Below are 24,861 nucleotides of genomic sequence, written 5' to 3'. Positions count from 1 at the left end.
ATTTAAAATACTGATGAGTGAAGTACTTGGAGTAAAGTACTTGGCAAAATCAAGTACTAAACTCAAGTACATTTTAGAAATACTCCAAGTACCAAGTACCAAGTACCTAAATATAAAAGTACTTCAAGTAAAGTACTTGAAGTACTTAAAGTACTATTACTTCAAGTACTTTTACTTGAAGTACTGAACAGCTCTGTTCTTATCTAATAGGGGCGATTGAAGAAAACAAAAACATTGCAAATTAAAATTTTACATTTAATCTCAGAAACTAGATCTGTCGATAGGTATGTAGAAAGGACGAGGAACGTTCGTCTAATTAATCTTCGACGAATATTTTTCAATAACTTCTTGCAGTTTTAAACCTGAATTTGGGTCAAAGTTCCTCAACGACTGCAACACTTAGTTTCCTTCTTTTAGATAAAGTAAAAAAAATCATCAAAAAATAATTACAAACATTTTATTAACATCTCATAATTTTACAGTGTCCAGTTCGTTCTATCATTTGTTTTCGAAGGGGTACATGTTCTCTATATTGGCGACGTTTTGTTTTTTCCTGTGTGTCAACTGCTTTTCGTACTGGGCATCGGGAATGAAGAATCTTGCTGGTGTTTGATCCAAACAGTGCTCCAGACCCTCTTCTCTCTGTGGAAATCAAAAGTCCCGGATTCAGCCTCTCTTCTCGACGTCTTCGTTTTTCCAACAGAAACTGTTTCTTGAGGGTCTTCCTTAAAACTGGGTCCCCTTGGATGATGCGTTCCCACAGGTCGATGGACCCGGCAGCAGTCAGTAGTGAACACGGGTCCAAACACCTGCAACAAAAAAAAATATTAGTAACAAGTAACAACAAAAATAAAAATATAACTGGATGATGGCCCAAATCTCTTTGAATTGTTGAAAGTTTGAAAGGCGAGTCTATGACTGTTTAATAATATCTGTATTTCCCACTTCTGTATGAAAAAAATGGTTTAAAAACTTCCCCGAATTAAAATGGCTCCAAAAAAAAAGAAATAGCTTTGACCAAGGAAAGCGTTGTAAAAAAGTAGTAATAATAGAGCGATGGAAAATTTTAGCAGCTTGTTTTTTTCTGAAGAAGTGGAAATACTGTGCAGTTAAAAAAATATTTTGAAAACACCTGTTCTGCACCACAATGATAATTTTAAACCTGTATAATTAGCAGACAAATCTACTCTGTGCTGTAGGATAATTTTAAACCTCAATAGCTTTTATTGTTGCTTTAACAGGACTCACCTGTCGTTGTTTTCACTTGTTGGGGTGAACGAAAAAAAAAACATTATAAACTAGATCTGTTGGTAGGAATGTAAAAAGATGAGGGAAGTTCATTTAAACAATTTTCAACGAATATTTTTCAGTAACATTTTGCAGTTTTAAACCAGAATTTGGGTCAAACTTCTTCAAGCAATTCAACCATTTTTTAACCCCCGGTGCAAAAAGTTGTGATGCCTTCGTCTCTCTCTCAAACAGAAAAACCCATTTCAATGCTTTTTTTTAAGAGCTGGATTAATCGGGACGGTTCTTAGTGATATTTGATGATTATGATTTAGCTACCGCACCAAATCTTATTCAATTTCAGACTTTGCAAAAATCCATTGCTTCGTCGACGATTTTGTGTGGACACTTGTCCAGATAAAGTTTATATGAAACGTTTCCTTGCCTTTGAATTTTATATTTCTACTCTTTTATCCTTACATTCTACAAACGTTTTTTTTTGTTCGTGCCACTGATACGACGAAATTTCGGATGGGACGGTCCGGAATCTCGCCGATAACGTATGGGGTGGCGGCGTACTTGGCTGCCAAGCTTTGGGTGGACTAGTGTCGCTGATATCAGAAACACGTCTGGTCGACCAAGCTTATTCGGCGACCTTCACACCGCCGGGGGTGGCGCCTTCGGTCAGGAGCGGCGGTCGCTCGGGCGCCAGCTCCCTCTCCGGGGGAGGGAGCGCCGGGGATCTCTAAAGCCGGAGACACGGAATTCAGGTGGTGAGCCTCCGCGAAGACACGAGAATAAAAATAAAACGGCAAGGATATTTTATAACAATAAATAGGGTTTATTCCCTGCCACCAGCTACACGGTCTAAAATAATAAAACTTACGGCTAATCTTTATTTAACTACAAGACAAATTAAACAGAAAGAATTAAATGCCCGACACGGTCGTTCCTCCTGGATGGCGACTTCTCTCAGGACGGGCTCCTCCTGGCTCTGGAGGAGGCGACCTCGAGAACTGCAAATCGCACGAAGACGGCACGGCGACCCAGAAGGGGAGCGCGGTGACGGTAACGACGCGTGCACGACGGTTTGGACTTCTGACGGTGACAAAGAAAAACCGGTGACGGTGACACGGTTTCTCGCTCGAGGGCGGCGATTCAAAAACCGGTACTTAAACAGGCAGGCGACCCAAAAAGGTACTTACGGTGGTCGGAGGGTTACATTGCACACTTCTCAAAAAAAACTTCTCCACACAAAACAGCCACAGCACCTGACACCCTGAAGCTTCAGGCAAGAATCCTCTTCCTTCACCGCGGCGGCGCGGCGATCGTGAATTTACCCACGGCTCTCGCGGTACGCGTCACGGTTTCCGGCCAGCGAAAATTCGCTTCGTTACATTGAAAACAGTAGTTTCCTTCTTCTAGATAATGTTAAAAAAATACAACAAAAAAAATTCCAAGTATTTTATTAACATCTCAAAATTTTACACTGTTCAGTTCTTTGTATCATTTGTTTTCGAAGGGGTACATGGTCTTTATATTGGCGACGTTTTGTTTTTTCCTGTGTGTCGACTGGTTTTCGTACTGGGCATTGGAAATGAAGAATCTTGTTGACGTTTGATCCAAACAGTCCTCCAGACCCTCTCCTCTCTATGGAAATCAAAAGTCCCGGATTCAGCATCTCCTCCCGGCGTCTTCGTTGTTCCAACAGCAGTTGTTTCTTGAGGGTCTTCCTTAAAACTAGGTCCCCTTGGATGATGCGTTCCCACAGGTCGATGGACCTGGCAGCAGTCAGTAGCGAACACGGGTCCAAACACCTGCAACAAAAAAAAAATTAGTAACAAGTAACAACAAAAATAAAAATATAACTTACCTCAGGATGATGGCCCAGATTTCTACCGGTAAATTTGCCAAAGCAAATTCACCAGCGACGACGAAAGGTAAAATCTGGTACATCGTGGAAAATTTTATCGTGCTAGGCAGAGGATAAACTGAACACTTCGCGAAGAACTGGGATATATATACCCGATACGCGTTCCCCTTCCACTCGATCAACGGTGGAGTGGGAAGAGCGAGAGTGGGGATGCGATGCGGGTGCGATAGGTTTGAATGGGGTATGTTTTGTATTTGTGTTAATATTTAATAACTTGCTTGAAAATAAATTGTGCTGGTATAATTTTTTCTAACTAGAATAAAAAAAAAAATATAACAAAAAACAATGTCAGTATCTACTTTTCAAATAAGAAAACTGTTGAAATGTTTTAAAATTATTGTTTTTTAAATATTAATTTCATCTTTTTTCAATACTGGAATATTTTATTTAAATTTTTCAAAAAGCTTTTAATAATGTATTCACCAGTGGCGGCTCGTCAGATGAGGCAAGTGAGGCGGCGCCTCACAGCATATATCTTAAGAACAGATTGACTTAATTTATAATTAAAAAAGAGTTTTCGATGCATTTTTAGTTACAAAAATATGTTGAAATGGGAAATCTGTACATGATTTTTTATTTTTTACGCTTCCTGCTGACATTTTTCGTTGAATACCGTACGATTTATGCCCCTAGTTCTTTAACTGAAGCGGCCAGAACGTCGGTTCACTTGAACCAGCGAAGCCCAATCACAGACACGGATTTCCATGGCTCAGCTCCTATACTCCCATACATGCGTTCGCTCGGAACTGAGGCGATATCTTCGGTGCTTCTCGGCCAATTTCGGCGTACTCATTAAACCATTTTTCCATTTATTTTACAGAACGGTAGGGTTGCGGGGTGCGTGGGTAATTTGTATGAATGTGAATAAAAACCCACGTGTTGATGTTTCGTGTTTTTGTCTCTTTCATAGGTACAAGTGAGTGAAAAATGAATCCCGAGTACGACATCGTCATGTTGCTTCTTGAAACGCCGTTTTTACGGCGAACCGAGCTAGAACGTCGGCAAATTTTGCTAAATATTGACCAGTCAAAACTGTTAATTCATTTAACTTCCATTGATAAGCGACAGAATCGTCAGTACTCCAAGTCTTTTAAATCAACTTGGTACCTACGAAACATATAAATGGCTCTGCCGTAATATTTACACAACATCCCGGGATAGGTATAACGATTTAAAGAATTTCATCCGAAGTGCAAAGTTACATGAAAGTTCCAAAGTACACATTAAAAATTTCATGGGCTTAAAACGTTTAAAAAAGAACTCAACAACTATTCCCGAATCCCTCCAAGAAAGTGCTACTTTCAACAAAATTTTGACTTGTAAAAACATTGTTGATTCAATGTGTTATGGGTGTTATTATTAGTATTATTATTATTAGGACCTACCACTGACCCGGGAATGACCGGTATTCAGGCAAGACTTCTATCATTACTAACTAGTAAGACCAAGTAATATTACTATTATTGTCAAACTTCTATCATCGCCTCACCACATCAGACAGTCACGAGCCGCCACTGGTATTCACTATTTACAATCATTAAATCGGAGTATTGTTGTTTCTAGAATATTTTGTAAATTATTTGGGAACAGAATTTAAATCAATCTGTTACGCTGGATCTTTATTTCAGTTTAATTACCCTCAGTTCTATCATTTTTACAATGAGTTTGACGCAGACTATGACAGGAGATGGTATTGTCAAGGCTAGATGATTTTCAATATTATATTTTGACAATTTATTTTACCATGTTGAGGACAGCCCAAATTTCAAAAAGATTTAACAAAGCATTCACGCAATATTCAACTGCTTCCACACTTTTTAGCGACCCTGTATGTAATGTAAACAAGTATTGCAAAAAATGTTAAAACAGAAACTAAAAATAAAGTAAAACATATTTGGAGAACACATAAGATCAATGAACATATTTGATGTAAAATCTTCTTTACCGATCATTTTTCTAATGTATCTCTCTAATGATCGCTGATAAGATAAAAATTTACATAGCGTTGACTTTATTTTGTGCTGTAAGTTGAAACGCAGTGTCGAGTCTGAGAATCTTTAACGAATTCTGTTTTTCTTACTTGTACATGTAAATGAAAAATTATGCTAACAATAATGGTGGAGGCGCCGGGAACCAGGTTCATGCAGTAAATACAGAGAGATAAAACATATTTCCAAGATTCGTGTCTTGAAATTTTTGGAAGAATTTATGATTGAAGTCTCTATTATATTGTTTGGCACCTGCATATACTCAATTGGATTTTTTTTCGAAATGTCTGAAACAAATACAAAAATTAACGTTTTCAAAACTATGACAGCGAAAAATATCATATACTTGTATTTACTTTAAAAATCAATATTTGCAACAGGACTACAACATAAGTGAGACTAATTTTAATTTGCTATTTGTATGTAAAAGATTTAATGTTAATGATACTAGTTTAAGAAAAAAAATTGTTTAAGTAAACAATGTTGTCGTTTTGTGCGAAATTGGCTTGATGAGAGCAATCTCAAAGCGCCGCTGCTTCCAGCGAAGAGTAAAATTAAACCTTTTGTTTCAATTCTCCGCAATAGTCATGCGTCCAACGCCACACAGCGGCCCCGCCGCCACCTCCTCGCGCCATCCGCGTCCAAGCAACCTGCAGTCCTTGGCGGCATCGCGCCATCTGCCGCCCGCCCAGTGACTCCCGGGGCGTCGTGTTTATAAATAAAGAAGAAATAAAATGTCGGCATTGTAGTATGGCGTCGGGTGGTAAAAGTGCGAAGAATTTGGGTGGACGGTCTCCGGGCGGCGGCGAGGACTCGTCGGAGAGTGAGGGCGAGACAGAGCCAGCCAAATCCTTCCATCGGCGGCTGTCGACCAACCGCGATATAAAGTGCTCGGTAGGTCTTGCCTGTGCTTTCCCCGGACCAAAACCAAAGCTCGCCCCCCATCCCTTCCGCCCGCCGCGGCCGGCACGACGCTGGGTGTTTTGGGTTTTTCGCCCGGTCGCAGTAGGCGTGGTGCTGGGCGCCGCTCCCGCGCCCCATTTCGCGCTCACCCACCCGTTCTTTCGCCCTTTGTCGCCCGAACAATGACTCGCCGTCTCCGGGCGGCTTTGTGCTTTGATTGCCCTTTTGTAGCATGTTTTGCCCATCGCTCATGGGCGTATGGGTCTGTGTGCACGTCTCGATGTTGCGTTCGATGGGTGTCGAAGGCGTTTCCGCTGTTAGAGCGTAACAGGTGGCTATTCCGTCGGTGGCACATTTAGACACCTGTTAATGGTGTTTTACCTTTAATAGGGAAACATAAGTGCGATAATGTAGACGTTTGTTGCGGGATCAATAGCAAGCGGCAAGTTGGATGTATTATTAGACGGGGCTGTGTGAGACTTGCGAGATCTTTCTGATTACCTGATGCGAGGGAGTGTGGGAGATGGTGCGACGAAAGAGCGAGGGCGTTGACCTTATGACCTAAATTTATTATTTCAAGGACACGGTGTTGCCAACTTGACGCACTTCGGACGCCGGAAAGTGGTTTTAAAGTCGCATTTACGCGGTTTCCTTTTGTTGGAAATTACTCATGAAATCGATTTTTTTTTAATTTGGTGCGATGCTAAAGCTGCCTGTAATCCGTTAAGTATACCAGAGTAATGGAAAAACGATATTTTCTCCGATCAGGACAGATCGGTAAAAAGTGCCGCATCACTGTGTTAGAAAAATTATATCGTTTAAGTATCAAAGGAACGTTACATATCTGGGCGAGATCTTATGTTTCTGACAGGAAATTAATTGGTAAGATTGGTAGTGTCTCTTAAAAGTACGACGTACATTTAGTTGTTCCCAAGGTTCAGTTTTGGGCTCGCTGATTTTCCTACTTTTTGTTAATGACTTACCAAACACAGATATTAATTTTACTCTCATAATGTTTGTTGATAATACAAAACTAACTGTCTATATTTCGAACTTTCATCTCTTATAAGCAACGCGCGGAATAATATCTCATACGCTCGATCCATTGCTGCCACGTCGATACTTTGATTACAAATATATATATTTTTTTGACTATATCAATATAATATAACATTTACAGATCACAATTCTGTGGTCCTGTGGTTGAAAATTTAAAGAGGGCATCGAGTATTAGTATTTGAAGTAATATAGTAATATAGAACTAGTTATTTTACTAGCTGTAAACACTCCTAGAGACGCACTGGCTACCACCTCAAAGCGTCCCCGCTACTCGCCGTAAAACACACTTTACTTCAATTGGGAGATTGCAGCACTGCTTATAAGAATCGTCAAATTTGTGATTAATCAGTTTGCTAGTAATCAGCTAATTCAGAAGACACTATACGCTCATTATGTTGACATCGTTAATAATTTTCATATTAAGTTTATGCATTCTGGAACATCTTTGAGAACCTACTTGGGCTGATAAATTTATATTGATCATGTTAAAAAATTAATAAAGATATTTTTGTTATTCGTTAGTTAAAGGGTATTCTTGACGGAAAAACCTAATTTTAGTATCCATTTTAGTAAATATTCTTGAATGGAATACAGCGAACGATGGCCTAAGATTATTTGTAGCCCAAAATAGATTCATGCGACTCATATATTTAATAAGATACATCACCAAATGATTTATTTAGGAATTTCTTTTAAAGCAGCAATATTGTATATTGGCTAGTATTTAACCATCTGCATGTTATTTCTAACATACATACAAAATTTGACAACAATCAATCCAGAAGTTTCGGAGATTACGTGTCTAATAATAATGGATTCAGACAGACGGACAGACAGACAGACAGACAAACAGACAGACAGACAGACAGACAGACAGACAGACAGACAGACAGACAGACAGACAGATAGATAGACAGACGGACAGACAGATAGACAGACAGACAGACAGACATTAAAGCATAACCCAATAAACACTAGAGAAGATTTTTAAAAGTAAGCTCGTAATGTTTCCAAATTTTGGTAATTTTTTGTAAAAGTTAGTCATCAGTACTTACTAAGATAAAACTGATTTGGCAAATGAGATAGACTCTAAGAAAAGAGAGGGTGGGTGGGCGGGGCTAGTACCTGCTAAAATAAGAGCGATTTTGCCAATTAACATACCCTCTAAGAAAATGAAGGGTAGAGGGTATATCATTCGGCAAAATGAGTTCTATCTATGTTGGTACCAAATAAAACCCCTCTAGGGCTTATTTTTACACTGGCAAGTTGGTAGTACAAAAAACTTTAAATTTGAAATTTCATGACAAAAATGTCAAAATAAAATAAACAAAAACAATGTGTTTTTTAACAAAAAACATAATCATCATAACCTCAATTTTTTTGACAGCACATCTTGGCACCAAAAATCTCTTTAGTCAATGTTGTCGGTTGAGTTTTCGTACTATGTTGCCGGGTGAGTAGTATTTTAATTTTTGAACAGATAATAGCAATACCATGTACGAGTATAATATCTGTCCTGTTTTAAAACATATGTATATTTTTCGTTCTCCAATAAATGAAAGTGATCCCAAAACTCTAAATGAAATTGACGACTTTGATAAAAAACTAAAAAAAAATAGCACTTTTATAGTCAGCTATCTGTTAATAGTTATAAAATATGGAGAAAATGGTTAATTATATATGCACCAAAAAAACTCCAAAAATTTGTAGATAACTTAAACTTCCGAATTGACGGTAATCCGACGGGACGAAAATCGTACCGTACTGTTATGCCTTTAAGTCCGTATGAATAATTTTTTTATTTATTTATAGTCTTAAATCAATGGCACAATATGTAAATTAAAAAATGACAACAAAAAAACGAATAAAATTGTTTCAAAATAGTTCAAGGTCATTCTGCATATACTGAGGCATGCACCAACATGAAAAATAATAATTTGCAGTGTTATAAGTAGTGTTACTTACATGTGACGAAACTTGTTTATTTTTATTAAATATTTATAAGTCACTGAATATTGCAGTACAAAGCCATGTCTACATAAATATTTAAATAAATATCAAAACAATAATTAATGTCAACAACAATTTTAATAATTTTTTTATTGAAAATCTGACCAGTCTTAAATTATTATAACAAGTCTTCGGGATAGCGTTATGGAGTCGTGGGCTACAACTTTGGGAATTTCAAATAAGAATTACTGCTTTTTCTAGGTTTTCCTCAGTTATACGAGTTCTCCTAGATATTAAAATTGCTTTAAAAATTAAAAATGACTGTTCAACATCACAATTCAAATCTTCAAATCTTGTTCAAATAGACCCTGAACTGCATCAAACGCCACTGAGGATGAGAGTGCACAGTTGGTCAGCCAAATTTATCGCCTAACGTCGCGCGTTGTGTTTAATATTCCCCATCACTTCGGCTATGCCTAACTCTGCTTATAACAAAACTATTAGTTTAAAACACAGAAGTTGGTGGTCCCAAAGGCTGCAAAATTTTCAGGTCATACCCTGTTGAGCCGTAGAAACTAATTTGACTCGATCTTGAAATGTGTGGTAATTAGTTACTTTTATGAAATAGATATATATCTCTGTCCTTGTTATGGTCCGTGTTTGCGACAGCATGTATTTTTTGCTTCCAGTATGGCGATCCTGTTACTGTCATTTGGCTGTCAATTGCCTTGCTGGTCACACGTCCTCCAAGACTATATTTGCCTGTTGCCGGTGACGCTTTCTAGTTGTATAGGGCTGGAGTTAGTTTGGGACTGGAATAGTTTTTTTCGGTTCGTTAACTCGATAATTCTGGTACAATCTGCCCTAACCTCAAATCGAAAACACCAAACTTTCTTTGACAGCTCCTGCATTCTGTAAAGAAAATTACTAGCATCGCGTTATCTTTGTCTAGCACATAGGTTAAGTTCCTCTCTGTCGAACTCCGACCACAGGTAATTTGCCATACTTTCTAAAAGTAACAATAGATGTAGTGACTTTAGTAGAAACTGCTTCGAAATTTTTTAACTTCTTGCTTGTTAAATCCTTAGTATATTGTAAAGCAATTGTTCAAGGGTTCCAATATGCAAATTTCTTTGATTTGAAGAAGTATCCTCCATTTCCTGGAAGGACCTCCTAAAACTTAATGCCTTGAGAAGGCCAAGTGCATTTACCATTTATTTGGCATAAAGGACGTAGGAGAGTAAAATTCAAACCCTTTTCTGAAAGTTTCGTCTATTAAAAAAAAAAAAAAAATAGATAAAGGTCTGAATTTTTCTCTCCTTCGTCCTTTATGCCAAATAAATTCAACAAAGCTTTCCACCAGGTCATAATGATGCACATTTTCTGAACAAAGCTAAACCCTAGAAGAGAGCATTATCTTCAGTGATTACAAATTTTCTGAAAGATCTAATTGCTTATTTTTGCAATTTTCTAATGAGAGAGGATAGCGACAATTGTGAAATCAATATGAAACAATTTTGCTTACTGAGGTTGTGCTTTTGTATGTTTGTCACCTGTGTCACTATCATTTCCGACCAAGGATATTACACATATACATACGAATGACTTCCTGAGCCTAAGCTAAGGAAGTAGTAATCGAGTCAATCGAGCGACTTGGAAGACTCCTAGAATACGAAAAAAGTGGTCTCCCTTTTCCGTCTGTCTGTCGTCTGTACTAGTTTTTATTAGACGAAATGATCGTCTCAATTGTTTTCAAATTTTATACGCGTATTAGGAATAGCGTATAGATGGTAAAACGCCAACCAAATGTTGGCTGATCATCCCCACCACTAATGGGATGACGTCATTCCAAAATTTGCAATTGTATTTTGGGGTGTATGATTTCGTGCTGCGTTTTCATCTTAGACATCCAGAATTTTGGGGAAAAAAAATTGTATAACATTTTGCAATTTAACTTTGAAACCGCAAAACCGTATGCTCTGAAATCTTGCAACCGTTTTAAGGTTATAGTAGTCCTGGTAAATCGTTAATCAAAATTTATGCAAAACCGAATGAATTTGATTGAAAATACATTTGCTTATCCTCCAAAAATAGTCACCTTAAAATTTTTGCCGAATGAATCCTATCGAAAATGTGCAAATTCTCTCTAAGTTTTTACTTACGATTTGTCTTTACATTCATAGTGTTTAAATTTGCTTATGCAGCAAAAAGAATAATAAAAATAAAATGCTAACAAAAATGTAAAGTTCATACAGCCATTGTCTCCTACAGGGACAGGTAACATGAATTCTGCAAATTTTGAGAGAATTAATAATGCTTTAGCAGATTCTTTACTCATGACACCCAGTTGGGGCACACCAAGTTTTCGGTATTTTCAGTTAAAGAGACCTACGCTTTTTACGTGACTCAAATTTCGCGTAAACCACCAAAATATATCTCAATGTCGTTATGACAAGCAAAATATTCCAGATGTTACGTAAACGGAAATTATGATGCATTTGCCCACTCATCAGTAAGTGTTGAGTTATTAACTTCTATTGGTGTAGCTATGATTTTAGTGTGACATGTCAAAGTTGACTTTTATTAGATGTGGGTGCTGGCATCCGAGTTTATTTTTAGTTTCTTATTATCATCAGTCTGACCACTGTTACCCGTAGCTGAAGTATCAACTTTTAAGTTTTAATTAACCAATGTGCTTTTTACGTGATTTATGTAAAGTGTGGTTCACGATTTTCGACATGTACCTATCTAGTAAAAATAAACCAAAATTTTTCTGTTTACTCTCACTAAAAATTTGTTAGCGTCTCATCAAAGTTGCTCAAAATTTTGCCGAATAAATCCTATCTAAAATGTACAAAATATGATGAGTCTGTACATGTGATTTATCATTCATTTCAGATTTTTTGGATTTGATTATACAGGATGTTTTAAAAAAATTAAAAAACTGAATAGTTACAAATCTTACAGACGTTTTGAAGTTTTGTTGCTTATCAACCCCAAAAAACTGATTACGTCATCTCAAACTCATTCCAATCAAACTAATTTTTTCTTTTTTTCAAGGACGTACAGTAATGGAGTCCGTCGGGAAATTTGGTACTTTAATATTTTCTCAAAATTTGATAGTTGGGGAGACTTACAATGCATCTATCCAAACTGATGGACCGTCCTTGCAAAAATGTGGATGACATCAAGACAAAATTTTCTAATAGAAAAACTCAGTTGTAACAAACGGTTAGCACGTTTCTTTACCTTTACTCAAACATTAAATACACATTTTTATTTTAGTTAAGACAATAAAATTCGCAAAATCAAGTCTTTTAATTTTTCGAAAGAGCTGGATTTGATAAGCTGTATTTTATAGGTGAGGAAAGTTCTGTCGAAGTAATCTACGACTAATTTTTTGAACTGGAATTGGTTCCGGAAGAAAAAAATTCGGCAAACTTTCATGAATAAAACTTGTCATGGTATTATTATTTTTCTTTTCGAACACAACGTTTTAAGAAAAATAAATAATCATAAGACATTAAGTTCAAAATGTAAATCGTATTTAAAATAAATCACTTTTAAAAAATAATAGCTTCAGACATTATACGAGTGTCGATTTAAGAGATTAATCTGCGGAACAAGTACCAGATACTAAAAATAGTCCTTGCAATCATGTACAATATTTTATTAAAATTCAATCATTGATTAAATCACATTATAAAACACATTTTTAAAAACGATACAACACACAATATCGTAACCAGGAAAATAAAAATTATACAAAAAACAAAAATTACACATATTCGGGATAGCATATTTCCGCTCCTAGCCACGACGAGTCATTGCTCAGACATGAAATGGTCGCATTTAAAAAAGGGTCGCAAAATATACGAAGACTGGGACTACAAGTACCAAAATCAGGACCGAAAAACTGTTGTCCCATTGATTGGGAGATGTTCGGTGAGAACTTGGGAGTGTAGATCATGTTTGGAGATTGCGGACTGGACGATTTCCTAATCCTTGCCTCTGGATATGGAGTTAGTTGTAAGTGGGGGCTGTTTTGGAGGTGAGATGTTATAGCAAATAAAGCCTGTGGTCCATTTTCGCCCGTGTAGGTCTCGATGCCGTTACCTCGGTATTGTTCAATATCGCCTGCAGTAATTCCTAAGTGATTCTTTTTATCAATGTCGGCCTTGAACTGCAAGAGTTTTTTAACTGCCATTTCTTTTCTCAAAACAGAAGCGAACATTAGTGGAGTGATGCCTAAAATATGGAGAAAACCGGAAAAATAAACAATTGTGGCCACTTGTACAAAAAAATTTAAATATTTATTAATCAAAAAACACTTGTCTCTCTTTTTCTATAAAGAATCAAAATGTGTATTTGAAAATAATTACGAAACAGTCAAAAACTAAAAATCAAGAAACTTAAAACTCCAAAAAAAATTCAAATTTTTTTTACACTATTTCAAAGAAACTTAATGTGATGTTCTAACATAACACATACCTGTTAAAGATGTTGCTGCATTAGGATCAAAACATAATTCCAGCAAGTATCTCAACATCTGGTTGTGTCCACATAAAATCGCCAAAGACACTGGCGAAAACGACTTCTCCAAACATTGCTTTGATATGCCCCTAGAGAGCGAATGGTTTAATATTTTTTCCATAATTGCGATATCGCCACACGCCACACTCATTAAAAAAGCGCTGATACCTAAAATTTGAGACCATTGATGACCACAAGACAAAACGAAAAAGAAAACTCTCACCAAATTTATTTTTCTTAATTGGATTGGCTCCATGAAGTAACAAGGTGTCCACAGCTGAAGCATTTTCATTTCTGATAGCCATCATCAGCGGGGTCCATCCTAGATAATTTTCTGGATCCAGTTTTTGCCTACTTGCAATTATTTTGTTAATTTCTTCCACATTATCCAAAGCGGCAGCATAATGAAGTTTTGTGTTTTGGTCGTCGTCAATTATTACTGTTTTATTTATTTTTTTATACATTCTTCGTCTGGAGCTGCTGTGGGGGTAACCCATCGTATACACTGCAACACAACACAATTGCCACTGCGTTCTCTGCTTCGATACAGTGTTGAGAATTTTTTTGATCAGTTCTTATCAATTTTTTTGTTAAGCCGATACTAATAAACGCGAAAGCCTAGTTTCTGGCCTTGTGATACAAGTAACTACAAGTAATCATTCCAAAGGTCAAAATAGTTCATAAGCGTCCAAAATATTGCATTATATTGCAAACAGAGCTGTCCAAAAAAACAAAAGTACCTCCTTCAAGTACCAAGTACAAAATACAAAGTACTTGAAATAGTGTTCAAGTAAACTACTTAGTACTTATTTTTACTAAAAGTACTTCAAGTCTCAAGTACTTTACACGTGTAGGTACGTGAAGTATAATCCAAGTACATTACTTCAAATAACTAGTACTTCAATGTACTTGAAGTACTGAAAATACTTAATGCATTTTTAAAAATAACAATAATAATAAGGTTTATTCTCCAACGGGAGTAGCCCAATTACAGGAACATTATAATAACAAAATAAAGTAAAAAGGTACAACATAAGTAAAATTCTACATATAAAAATCTTGTGAATTAAGCTTAGCGTATATTTTCAGATCATCTGCAAAGAGTAACTTATCGTTATTGATAAAGTCGGATAAATCAGTGACAAATAGTAAAAACAAAAGAGGACCTAAATTTGAACCTTCAGGAATCCCCAAAGTTGGAGCAAATGGTTCAGACCAGAAATTCCGATATCTCACTGAATGTTGCCAATTAGTCATGTATGAATATAACAAACTAGAAACAGATTGCAAAAAACCAAGAATTGACAATTTATTTAATAGAACGTGAAAATCTATGCGGTCAAAAGCCTTGGTAAAATCCGTATAACACATCAACCTGTCCTCTATTATCGAGAGTTTCCGAAACAAATTGCGTAATGCACCCCAAATTCGTTATTGTCGATCTCTGGTTCACAAAACCATGTTAGTAAGGAGAGATAATATGTTTGATGATTGAATAAATCTGGTTGTACCATGTTATACAAACATGATTCAAACATTTTTGCAAAGTTGCATAATATCCCATCAGCACCGGAAGTTAAAGTGTTTTTGCTACGTTTTAATGTACTTATAATCTCTTTTTCACTAATATGTGAAACTGTCACCACTTCATTTGATACATGTTTAATTTCGGGGGTACATACGTAATTAGGACCTGCGACAGTATATACAGAGTGAAAGTATACTTTAAATGCGTTTACTATTTCATGGGATGAGGTGAATTCTGCTCCATTGAGGTAGACACACCCGAATATTCTTGTTCTGCGCTTTTTACTATTTACAAATGTCCAAAATTGCTTTGGATCATCATAAATTGAATTTTCAGTATTAGTTATGTAATTTCTATAGCTCTGTTCTATGAGAAGTTTACAACTCGTACGGGCTTTTTTAAATAGATTGTTGTAATAGGGTGATTTGTAACGTTTGTATCTAGCAAAGGCAACAGACTTAAATTGAATCTATCCAATTACTTGCTGAGTAAACCGTGGAGGATAAAACGAGGTACGCGAAGGTTTTTTGCGAAACTTTGGCACCGTAAGGTTAAATATTTCATACAATTTGTTGTATAATTTTGTACATGAATCCTCTGTATTTTTATGCTTATTTAGACAGGACCACTTGGTGTTTAAGAGCATATCATACATTAAAGAAAAATTTGCTTTTTTAAAATTCCATTGATCAGTATTGTCATTGATATCAAAACTGCATTCTTGTCCGAATAAGGAAAATTCCAAGAGTAAAGTTGGGTGGTGTCTATCCTTTTCCACTAGAGAAATAGGAGCTTTACTGACTCCCCAAATAAAAGTTTTTTTTAACTTGACATTGAAAAATAAACTATAGTATTTTTAAGCGTTGGATATAAGTAAATAAGATTTTATGTCACGCCCATGACTGTATTTTAATAAAAATTTACAAGTTTACAGGTTTACAGATTTACAAGTTAAATATTGGTATACAAAATAAAAAAACAGATTATCTAGCTATTGCGTTCATCAAATTTCTCGAATGAAAAAGCAGAAGCTCTAAAAAAATGCAACGGGTGTGACAAGTCCGAACGTACAAAAATTAAAATTAAATGAAATTAACATTGATTCCAAATTGCTCTTGATGGTGACTGTAATGTAAGTATATGAAACTAAAAAAATATACATATATGCAGTGTGTTACTGAAATGCACGTATAAAAAAATGAAGTGTTCTGTGAACTCTAAGGAACCTTGGTTTTCTAATCAAAATTATACAAAGGAAAATTGACTTCTATCTTTACCTTTTGTACACCGTTGGCAAATAAATAGTAACTATGTATAAACCGTTCAGGATGTTTTTAGACAAAGGTAGGCCATATAAATCTAGTAATTTGGTTGCAATCAATTTCGTATAGGTAAGGATCTTAACATATACGAAATTTCCATTCTTAGCAGTTACCACAAAATAACAAAAAGGAGTAAATAAAATAACTGAATAATTTCTACATTGCTTCTGCATGCTTCTTGTGATTTAGGAGTGTTCACCTTAGTTCCAGTTGATAGTACTCAAAATTTGATATACACGGATCAAGTATAAGTACTGAAGGTTACAACGTAGAAAATTATGGTATTTAAAACCTGAGTGTTTCGGTGAATAGAAGGATTAAATGGTTTAGTATACGTCTATTAGTGGACCTCTTACCTGTCTTTGGCTATACTGCTAAATTGTTATACAGGGTGTCGCATCCAAGTCTGGAGATAGAGAATTAACATGGCAAATTGGTTTTTATTTTATAATATCTCCCCAGATCACTTTAAAGCTATTATTGAGTGATGCCTTTGTGGAGGTCGAAGAGGGCTATCGGCCAGTTTTTTTTTCAAATCGTTGCATCGCGCTCATTTACTGTAAAAAGATTTTAAAAATCGTATTTTGAAATTCGCTCCGGATCCGATTTGTCGCGAAATGTTCTGTAGCACTGTCGAAGTTCGGCGATCGCGTCTTTGAATTAGGTAACCATGCAAAATCCAAATGTCAAAGTGAAATTAGAAATTATTCTCAGAAATCAATGAACAACTGAAACTGAATTATTTTATCCAGTATTGTGATTATTGTAGGACAAATTAAACGGAATAAATGCACAAATTGATCAATTCATTCGTGGTAATGCACGACCCCCTCAAACGAGCCATCTCGAACTACACTCAGGCCGTATCCAAGCCCGAGATGAAGACTTCGAGCAGCTGGTCATCCTTAAAACCCCATCGGCAGCATTGTGACATGTCCTGGGAGCCCGTCAAGCTAGGAATGTACTCGCGCTGCCTCACTCAGTAATCACTGAACGACTCAAATTGAATTATTTTATCCAATATGACGATTATTGTAGGTTAATTTAAATGGAATAAATGACAAACTGCACAAAATATTTTATTAGGTTATGTTCCTGGTGCTGGTCGAGTTTTTATTACTAAAATCTCATTAAAATGCCATGTTCTACTGCGATTAGATGAAAAAGCGAGGGCTTGCTTTTCTTATTGTGTGATGATAAGATTTACCATCAAAACAGCTGGCGCTTTTGAAGAGAACATTTTAGTGAACCATTTAGATAACTACAAATAACAAAAGTTAACAATTGTTGATGAATGAAGTAATGAAATAATGTACGAATCTGGAGAAGTATTGCACTATTTTCAAGAATTGTTCAAAAAGACTACCCTCAGCAGCTGTACAGTAAGTAAGCCGATCTTCAAAACTCCTACGCGTGTCGATCAGCATTTGAGTTGAAATCTGAAGACAATATTGCTGGATTGCTTGTTTCAGCGCGTCTCTGTTTGTATAGCTGGTATTGTTCGAATACAGATGGTCGTGAAGAAATCTCCAAGAGAAAATTCCCAAGGGTTTAGATCCGGCAAATGCACAGGCCAATGGAGCGGTGCAAACTCTCCATTCCAACATTGCGGGAAAATACTGGTTCAAATAAACAACATTTATGCGAACTGTATGGCTGGAGATTTGGTCCTGCATGTAAAAGACCTGCTGCAGATGCCGTACCCTTCGAGTCCCAGGAAATATTTGCTGAGTCACACACTGATAGTTGCACGCCATTGATAACGATGGTCATGAACCACGTGAGGATAGTGTATTGCTCAAATTTGATAGTTCTGACGATTATAACTTCCCTTAAGACCAAATAAACATTCGTCAGTAAAACAAATGTTCCTCAAAAACTTTCCATCAGCCTAGATTCTCTCAAGCGTTCCTACGTAAACCTCCATACGTGAGAAGTAGTCCTCAGGCTTCAATTTTTTGTCATGATGCTTTTTGAAACTCTTCTATCCCATTTGTATAAGATCCCTAGAAAACGTCGTGCCCGCCTGATTTTATGTACTTTTTATCACCTTTGAAAATAAGTGTAACTTTGTTTTGTGAAATATTATTTTTATTTTTGTTGTTGTTAATACAATAAACAAATAAATCAGTAATATAAAAGTTTCTGAATGCCAAAACACATTCGTAATAGAGAAAAATATTTTGAAATGTTCTACATTTCTCTTCCAAAAATTTCTTGTAAAGAACATGCTTCCAGGCGGCAAAAATTCCATCCTTGCTTAACGAAAGTAAAATCAATTGACTTCCAATCTTTAGTGATTCGAAAAAAAAGCGTGAAATTTACCCAAATTACCTACTAATTAAATTAACCGTTGAAGAACAGGCAGGTCGTCGCTTTTTCATCTAATCGCAGTAGAACATAGCATAACCTAATAAAATATTTTGTGCAGTTTGTGCATTTATTCCGTTTAAATTGACCTACAATAAATCGTCACATTGGATAAAATAATTCAATTTGAGTCGTTCAGTGATTACTGAGGGAGGCAGCGCAAGTACATTCTTAGCTTGACGGGTTCCCATGACATGTCATAATGCTGCCGATGTGGTTTTAAGGATGACCAGCTGCTCGAAGTCTTCATCTCGGGCTTAGATACGGCCTGAGTATAGCTCGAGATGGCTCGTTTGACGGGGTCGCGCACTATGACGAATGAATGGATCAATTTGTGCATTTATTCCGTTTAATTTGTCCTACAATAATCATGACACTGGATAAAATAATTCAGTTTGAGTTGTTCGTTGATTTCCGAGAATAATTTCTAATTTCACTTTGACATTTGGATTTTGCATGGTTAATTTAAAGACGCGATCGCCGAACTTCGACGGTCCGACGGAACATTTCGCGACAAATCGGATCGGGCGCGAATTTCAAAATACGATTTTTAAAACCATTTTACAGTAAATGGGTGCGATGTGAAAAAATACTGGCCGATAGCCCTTTTCGACCTCCACAAAGGCATCACTCAATAATAGCTTTAAAGTGATCTGGGGAGATATTATAAAATAAAAACCAATTTGCCATGTTAATTCCCTATGTCCAGACTTGGATGCGGCACCCTGTATTAACAAATATTGCACGATTTTAATGACTACTGGTTTTTAATGGTTATTGTCCTAAAAAAATTAAAAGGTGGGTTTCAGTCACCATCGTTACTAAGAAATCAAAAAGTAAACCAGAGATATTCACAGATTAGGTGCTTACAGTGTTGCCAATTTTACTTTTATAAAATTACGTTTTCTTTGTAATCTACATCATAAAGATTTTTTTTATTATTTTTTTGGGACTCCCGAAACACCCGTATATAACGTAATGAAGAGTTAATTCGCCATTTTTCAGACACCCGATATAACACTCTTCTATCCACGGACTGGTCGGCTATCTATAACTCCAATAAAGTTAATGACGCATGCACTACTTTTTAAGACATATTGTATAAAACATTTGAAACTTCAGTTCCTACTGTTAATTTTAATAATACTAATCGTCGACTCCCATGTTTGTTCAGCCAAGAATTAATAAAATTAACTGTATTCGCCAAAAAAAAAAAAAATTACAGAAAATTCAAAGAACGCAACACCCAATACTTCCTTAATAAATTAAAATTCGTCAGATTACTGTGCAAACTTCTAACTATGTAATAATGCTCATAAATACTCTATTGATAATGTTCAAACCCAAATTTCTACTGATCCGAAAAAGTTTTGGCCCTATGTACAAAATAAGAGACTCCCAAGTTCTGTGAAATATGAAAACTCTTCATTGACCTCACCTGTTGATATTGTCGATAGTTTTAGCACGTTTTTCAACAGCGCATACATCGCATTAAATCCCAAAAGTCTATTTCAACTCACGGTTCAACTATCGAATTTAATTGTATCAGTGCTTTAAAATCTTTTAAGGAATCTTTCACATCCGGTACTGATATCATACCAAGTTTCCTGCTAACGGATACTGTTTTTCCTGATATGTGTAAGACAGCATCAGTTGCACCAATTTTTAAGAAGAGTGATATAACTTCTATAGAAATTTGTTCTGCTTATTGTGCAACTTCGTTAAAATTTTTGAGTCCATTTTATTCAAAAGAATTTATTCAAGTATAAAGTGTTACATAACACCTATTCAGCACGGCTTTGTCGAAAAAAGATCAACGGTCACAAACTTGGCTTCTTCTAGCCAATTTGAATTCGAAGCAATGGGCAATAAAAATCAAATTGATGTCGAACCGACTTTATGCCGGCCCGTCACACCCTATACATTAGATTTTTTTTTGTTGAGGCGACTATTACATAAAAAGTCGCTTGCGGACACCTTTTAGTCTATTATATGCTACTTCCCTGGTGTGGAGTACTAAAAGAGTCATCTTCTTTGATGAAATCTAGGGATACAGTGCGACGGAACATTTCACGACAAATCGGATCGGGCGCGAATTTCAAAATACGATTTTTAAAACCTTTTTACAGTAAATGAGGGCGATGCAACAATTTGCCATGTTAATTCCCTATGTCCAGACTTGGATGCGGCACCCTGTATACCTACTCGTTTCGTTTAGGTTTAAAAATTAGAATGTACCTCATAAAATTTTATGATAATATTGAGCTCGTTACGATAGGGTGGAGATGCTAGTGTTTGCAGATGCAGTTAGTATCGCATGAATCTACCTTGAATTTTAGGAAAAAGTAAAACGGATGTAAAACATGCACGATGGACATTTGTACTTACTCAGGCAACAAAATCCTAATCCCCGTGGACACTTGCACTCGGTAGTTTTTTTTGTATTATTTTGCAATATGAGTAATTAAACATTTGCACTCTAGACAGTTCACATAGTTTAATAATAAATAATAATGTAATTTGGACTAATTTATACTCTTTCTTAGTGTCAATTTATTACATACTTATTTTAGTAATAGAAAGCTTAGTTTTCATCTTCCTTGTTAGTAATGAACATTATTATTATTATTATTTATTATTTTTATGGATATTTATGTTAATATGTTGACAACAGCAACTGTAATTAATTAATTCCGAAACACGTCTTCATCCTGCATCCAACGATTTTAAACATTTCAGGCATTAATGTTAGATTTTCAAGTACTTGTATTTTAGTGAGAAACACAGAAAATTTCTTTGGTAAACACATTTTCTATTGGATGTATGTAGCAAAGATTTTTTTCGTGTTATTACTGTGGTTCTACTCCATTCATAACAAAGCTAAAATTTAATACCGAAATTAAATACAGTTAGACAGTGCAAATGACCTGTTCAAATTTAATAAATCGAATGCATTTGTCCGTTTTAACAGGTAAAGAAAATTTTTTATGACCTGTTTATAACTGGGACCCGAGTGCAAATGTCCTACCCTCAAAAAATTAATACTCCTAGTAACGTTTCGAAGTACACACAAAAAGTGACCTTTTTAAGGTCTTTTATTAAACTGCATTTTTAATTTCTTAATAATTTGTTCAATATAATGTACTGTTGTGGCCCCCTAGAAGTGCACGTTTTTTCGTTTTCATCGAATTTTTGAATTTTTAAGTTAATGTAAGCCTGGCTATTACAGTGGTGTAGCGTCCGAAAAGTGAAAAACATTATTAAATAACTATTACTAAATTTATTTAACTGATCGATAAATAAATTGATTAATGTGGAAAAATATATTCAACAAATACCGATGATTAAAATCTTGAACAGGTTACCTAACTTAAAGAAAAAACAAAAAAGAATTGATACTTTGTTGCAGCTCCATTTGCTTCAATTAAATTTTCTAATGTTCTTGGCATTGTCAGAACTAGATTTCTCATGTTATGGTTATTCTCCAGATCCTCCCATACTCCCTCAATTGCTTCTCAAATCTCTTCCATATTTTTTTTTATATATTTTTTATTAGATTACGTTTCCCTACAGACCGGTGGCATAAGTACAGGGGAACGGGGGACATACACAACAATTAGAGCCGGGGGGGAATCGAACCCACGACCCAAGGTGTAGCGGGCAAGCACAAAGCTACCTAACCCACCCGGGTATTGCTTATACACCGGAAGAATGTTACGTAGAAATTTGTTTGATTTGAATGAGTTTATCGTCTCACAACACAGGACTAAAATTATTAATAAGCGTCCATTGAACAAAATGTTCTGAATATTAAGACCCACCACTGACCCGCGAAATGACCGGCATTCAGGCAAGACTTCTATCATTACGGGTACTAAGACCAAGTAATGATATGCATTGATTAGATTAACAGAACAACTTTCGAGATTCTAGAATTACAGCATACAAATTAGTCTGCTATTATTCTCTTATCTCACCCCATCCCCAAAAGTCTAGCGTAACTACCGACCATTTATTCGCGCATCACTTGGAAAGTGACCTACACTACTCTGACCTACTGGTGATAATCTAATCTGACTGACATGATCAGACTGTTCAAGAAACTTGCGAACAATATGACATGTTCCTAACAAAACAGCTTTTTGAATTTTGACAATTATTGAATCATTCAAATGCAAAGACTTTAAATTCTCAACTAAGCTATTTGGAACTACACCTACATTAGAGATAACTAGGGGTAGAATTGAATTTTTTTTAAGATTCAACATGGATTTCATTTCTATCGATAATTGTAGATCTTTTGAAATCTTGGTGTGGTATGTTTGAATAATGTTCTTTGTGTTAGGAATAGCAATGTCAATGAGAATGGCTTCGTTCGTGTGTTTTTTGATAAGTATGATGTCTGGTCTGTTAGCTGTAATGTTTAAGTCTGTAAGTATTGTGTGGTCCCAGTGTAATTTGTATTTGTTATTTTCAAGGAACGGAGATGGAATGTAAGTGTAATAGGGTGTCGTATCTTCGATTAAGTTCATAAGTGTTGCTAATTCTTTGTGAATGATTTTGGCTGCGTTGTAGTGTCTAGCTTTGTAGTCAGTTTGTGCCAGGATGCTGCAGGAGGAGATTATGTGCTGGATCGTTTCAGGTTTTGCTTTGCAGAGGCGACAGCAGTCGTTTCTTATATTCGGATATTTGATGATGTATTTTCTATAATTCTTGGTATTGATTACTTGGTCTTGAATAGCAAACACAAATCCTTCTGTTTCGGCATACAAACTTGATTTTTTTAACCAAATCAATGACATCTTCTTGTTGATATGAGTTTCTTCTAAGTCTTTGTAGAATTTTCCATGTAGTTGTTTTTGTTTTAGTCCACTTATTATTTTGTCTATTGTGTGGGGGGTGTGGATTTCTTCGGTGTTCGACAGATTTAAGGGTGTGTGGTTCAAATCTGCTCTTGTGATGGTGCGAAACATTTCATTTCTTTCTGGTCGTTTCAAGAATTATTATTATAATTTATAATTCTTACTTCGTCACTATTTTATAACGACATGCGTATTCTTACATTTTTGAGAAAATGGAGTGACTCGTTCATAACGTGATCAATAAAAAATGAAAGAGTGATTAATTTTATTAAATTTATTTTATCTGGTTAAAAAAATGTTTGCCGCCAGCTAGTTTCATCCTCTGGATCTGTGAATCAGAAATTTTACCGTTGATCTACGCTAGTTGTAACGAGGGTAAGTATTATGTTGGTAAATAACAAGGCGCGTTAGTAAACAAATGTAGCAATAAAACACAAAATCAAGATAAGATTCGTAAACCACAAGTATAGGAGTATACTAAGTACTTCGTAAAAATGGGTAAAGTTAATTATGAAATGTAATAAGTGGACATGACCAAATTGTTAGTGGGGGTGATTAGCTAAATTTTCGTTAGCGTTTTACTATTTACATGATATTTCTAGTAGACTTATAAAATTTGATAACAATCGGCTCAGTAGTTTCGGCGTTTATCGGTCTAATAAAAATCCGGGTAGATGGTAGATAGACAGACAGACAAACGGAAACGGAAGATCTACTTTTTCGTACTTTAGGGGTCATGAAAGGTCGAGAAAATATAAGAGCAGGGAGTCGGCCGATGGAATGGATTACAATACCTCCTTAGCTTACGTGGGAGTAATAAAGCAAACATTTTCTTGTTTATGTAGTTTAGTAATCAATTAGTTGACAACCATCATCACTGTAGAAATTTTATATCACTTTCCATATCAAAATTTTATTAATAGGATTTTGATTTTCCTAGTCGACTAAAAAATACTGCAGTATATGTGCGTTTATAATGCGAGATTACAGCACTCATGACAAAGTAATAATAATAATAATAGCACATAGAAATGGAATGACATAAAGTGTATATTTGGTTGCATAATTTAACTTTTGTTTTCTAATTTTCAAAGATTTCGATCATCGATCATCAAAAAAATATTGTAACTAACGCATTGCTTAATGGCTAGTTAATCAACCCGTTCGTTTTTAATAATATTCCCCC

At 35.7% G+C, this 24,861-nt stretch overlaps 1 protein-coding gene and 1 long non-coding RNA gene across 6 annotated transcripts in view; both read left to right on the top strand.

The window, feature by feature from the left end:
• The first annotated feature begins 5,854 nt into the window (after positions 1-5,854).
• The window catches only part of LOC135130537 (diacylglycerol kinase eta), a 408,323-nt gene continuing 389,316 nt past the window's right edge, over positions 5,855-24,861 (top strand). For 4 of the 5 annotated variants that reach the window (XM_064057935.1, XM_064057934.1, XM_064057932.1 and 1 more), the window contains exon 1: positions 5,855-6,042. In XM_064057935.1, coding sequence (XP_063914005.1) covers positions 5,899-6,042 — 144 coding nt within the window. In that variant the 5' untranslated portion in view covers positions 5,855-5,898. The remainder of the gene's footprint in view (positions 6,043-24,861) is intronic. The other variant, XM_064057933.1, reaches the window with a different exon arrangement.
• LOC135130548 (uncharacterized) lies at positions 11,789-12,372 on the top strand. Its single transcript, XR_010280812.1, has 3 exons — positions 11,789-11,800; positions 12,121-12,291; positions 12,346-12,372. It is a non-coding gene; the product is annotated as an uncharacterized LOC135130548 (long non-coding RNA).

This window comes from Zophobas morio, unplaced genomic scaffold, assembly GCF_036711695.1.
Source record: "Zophobas morio isolate AGI-343-1 ecotype UQ-CSIRO unplaced genomic scaffold, CSIRO_AGI_Zmor_V1 ptg000017l, whole genome shotgun sequence".
Taxonomy (NCBI): Eukaryota; Metazoa; Arthropoda; class Insecta; order Coleoptera; family Tenebrionidae; genus Zophobas; species Zophobas morio.
Note: the sequence above shows the minus strand (reverse complement) of the source record. Positions and strands in the feature narration are given on the sequence as shown.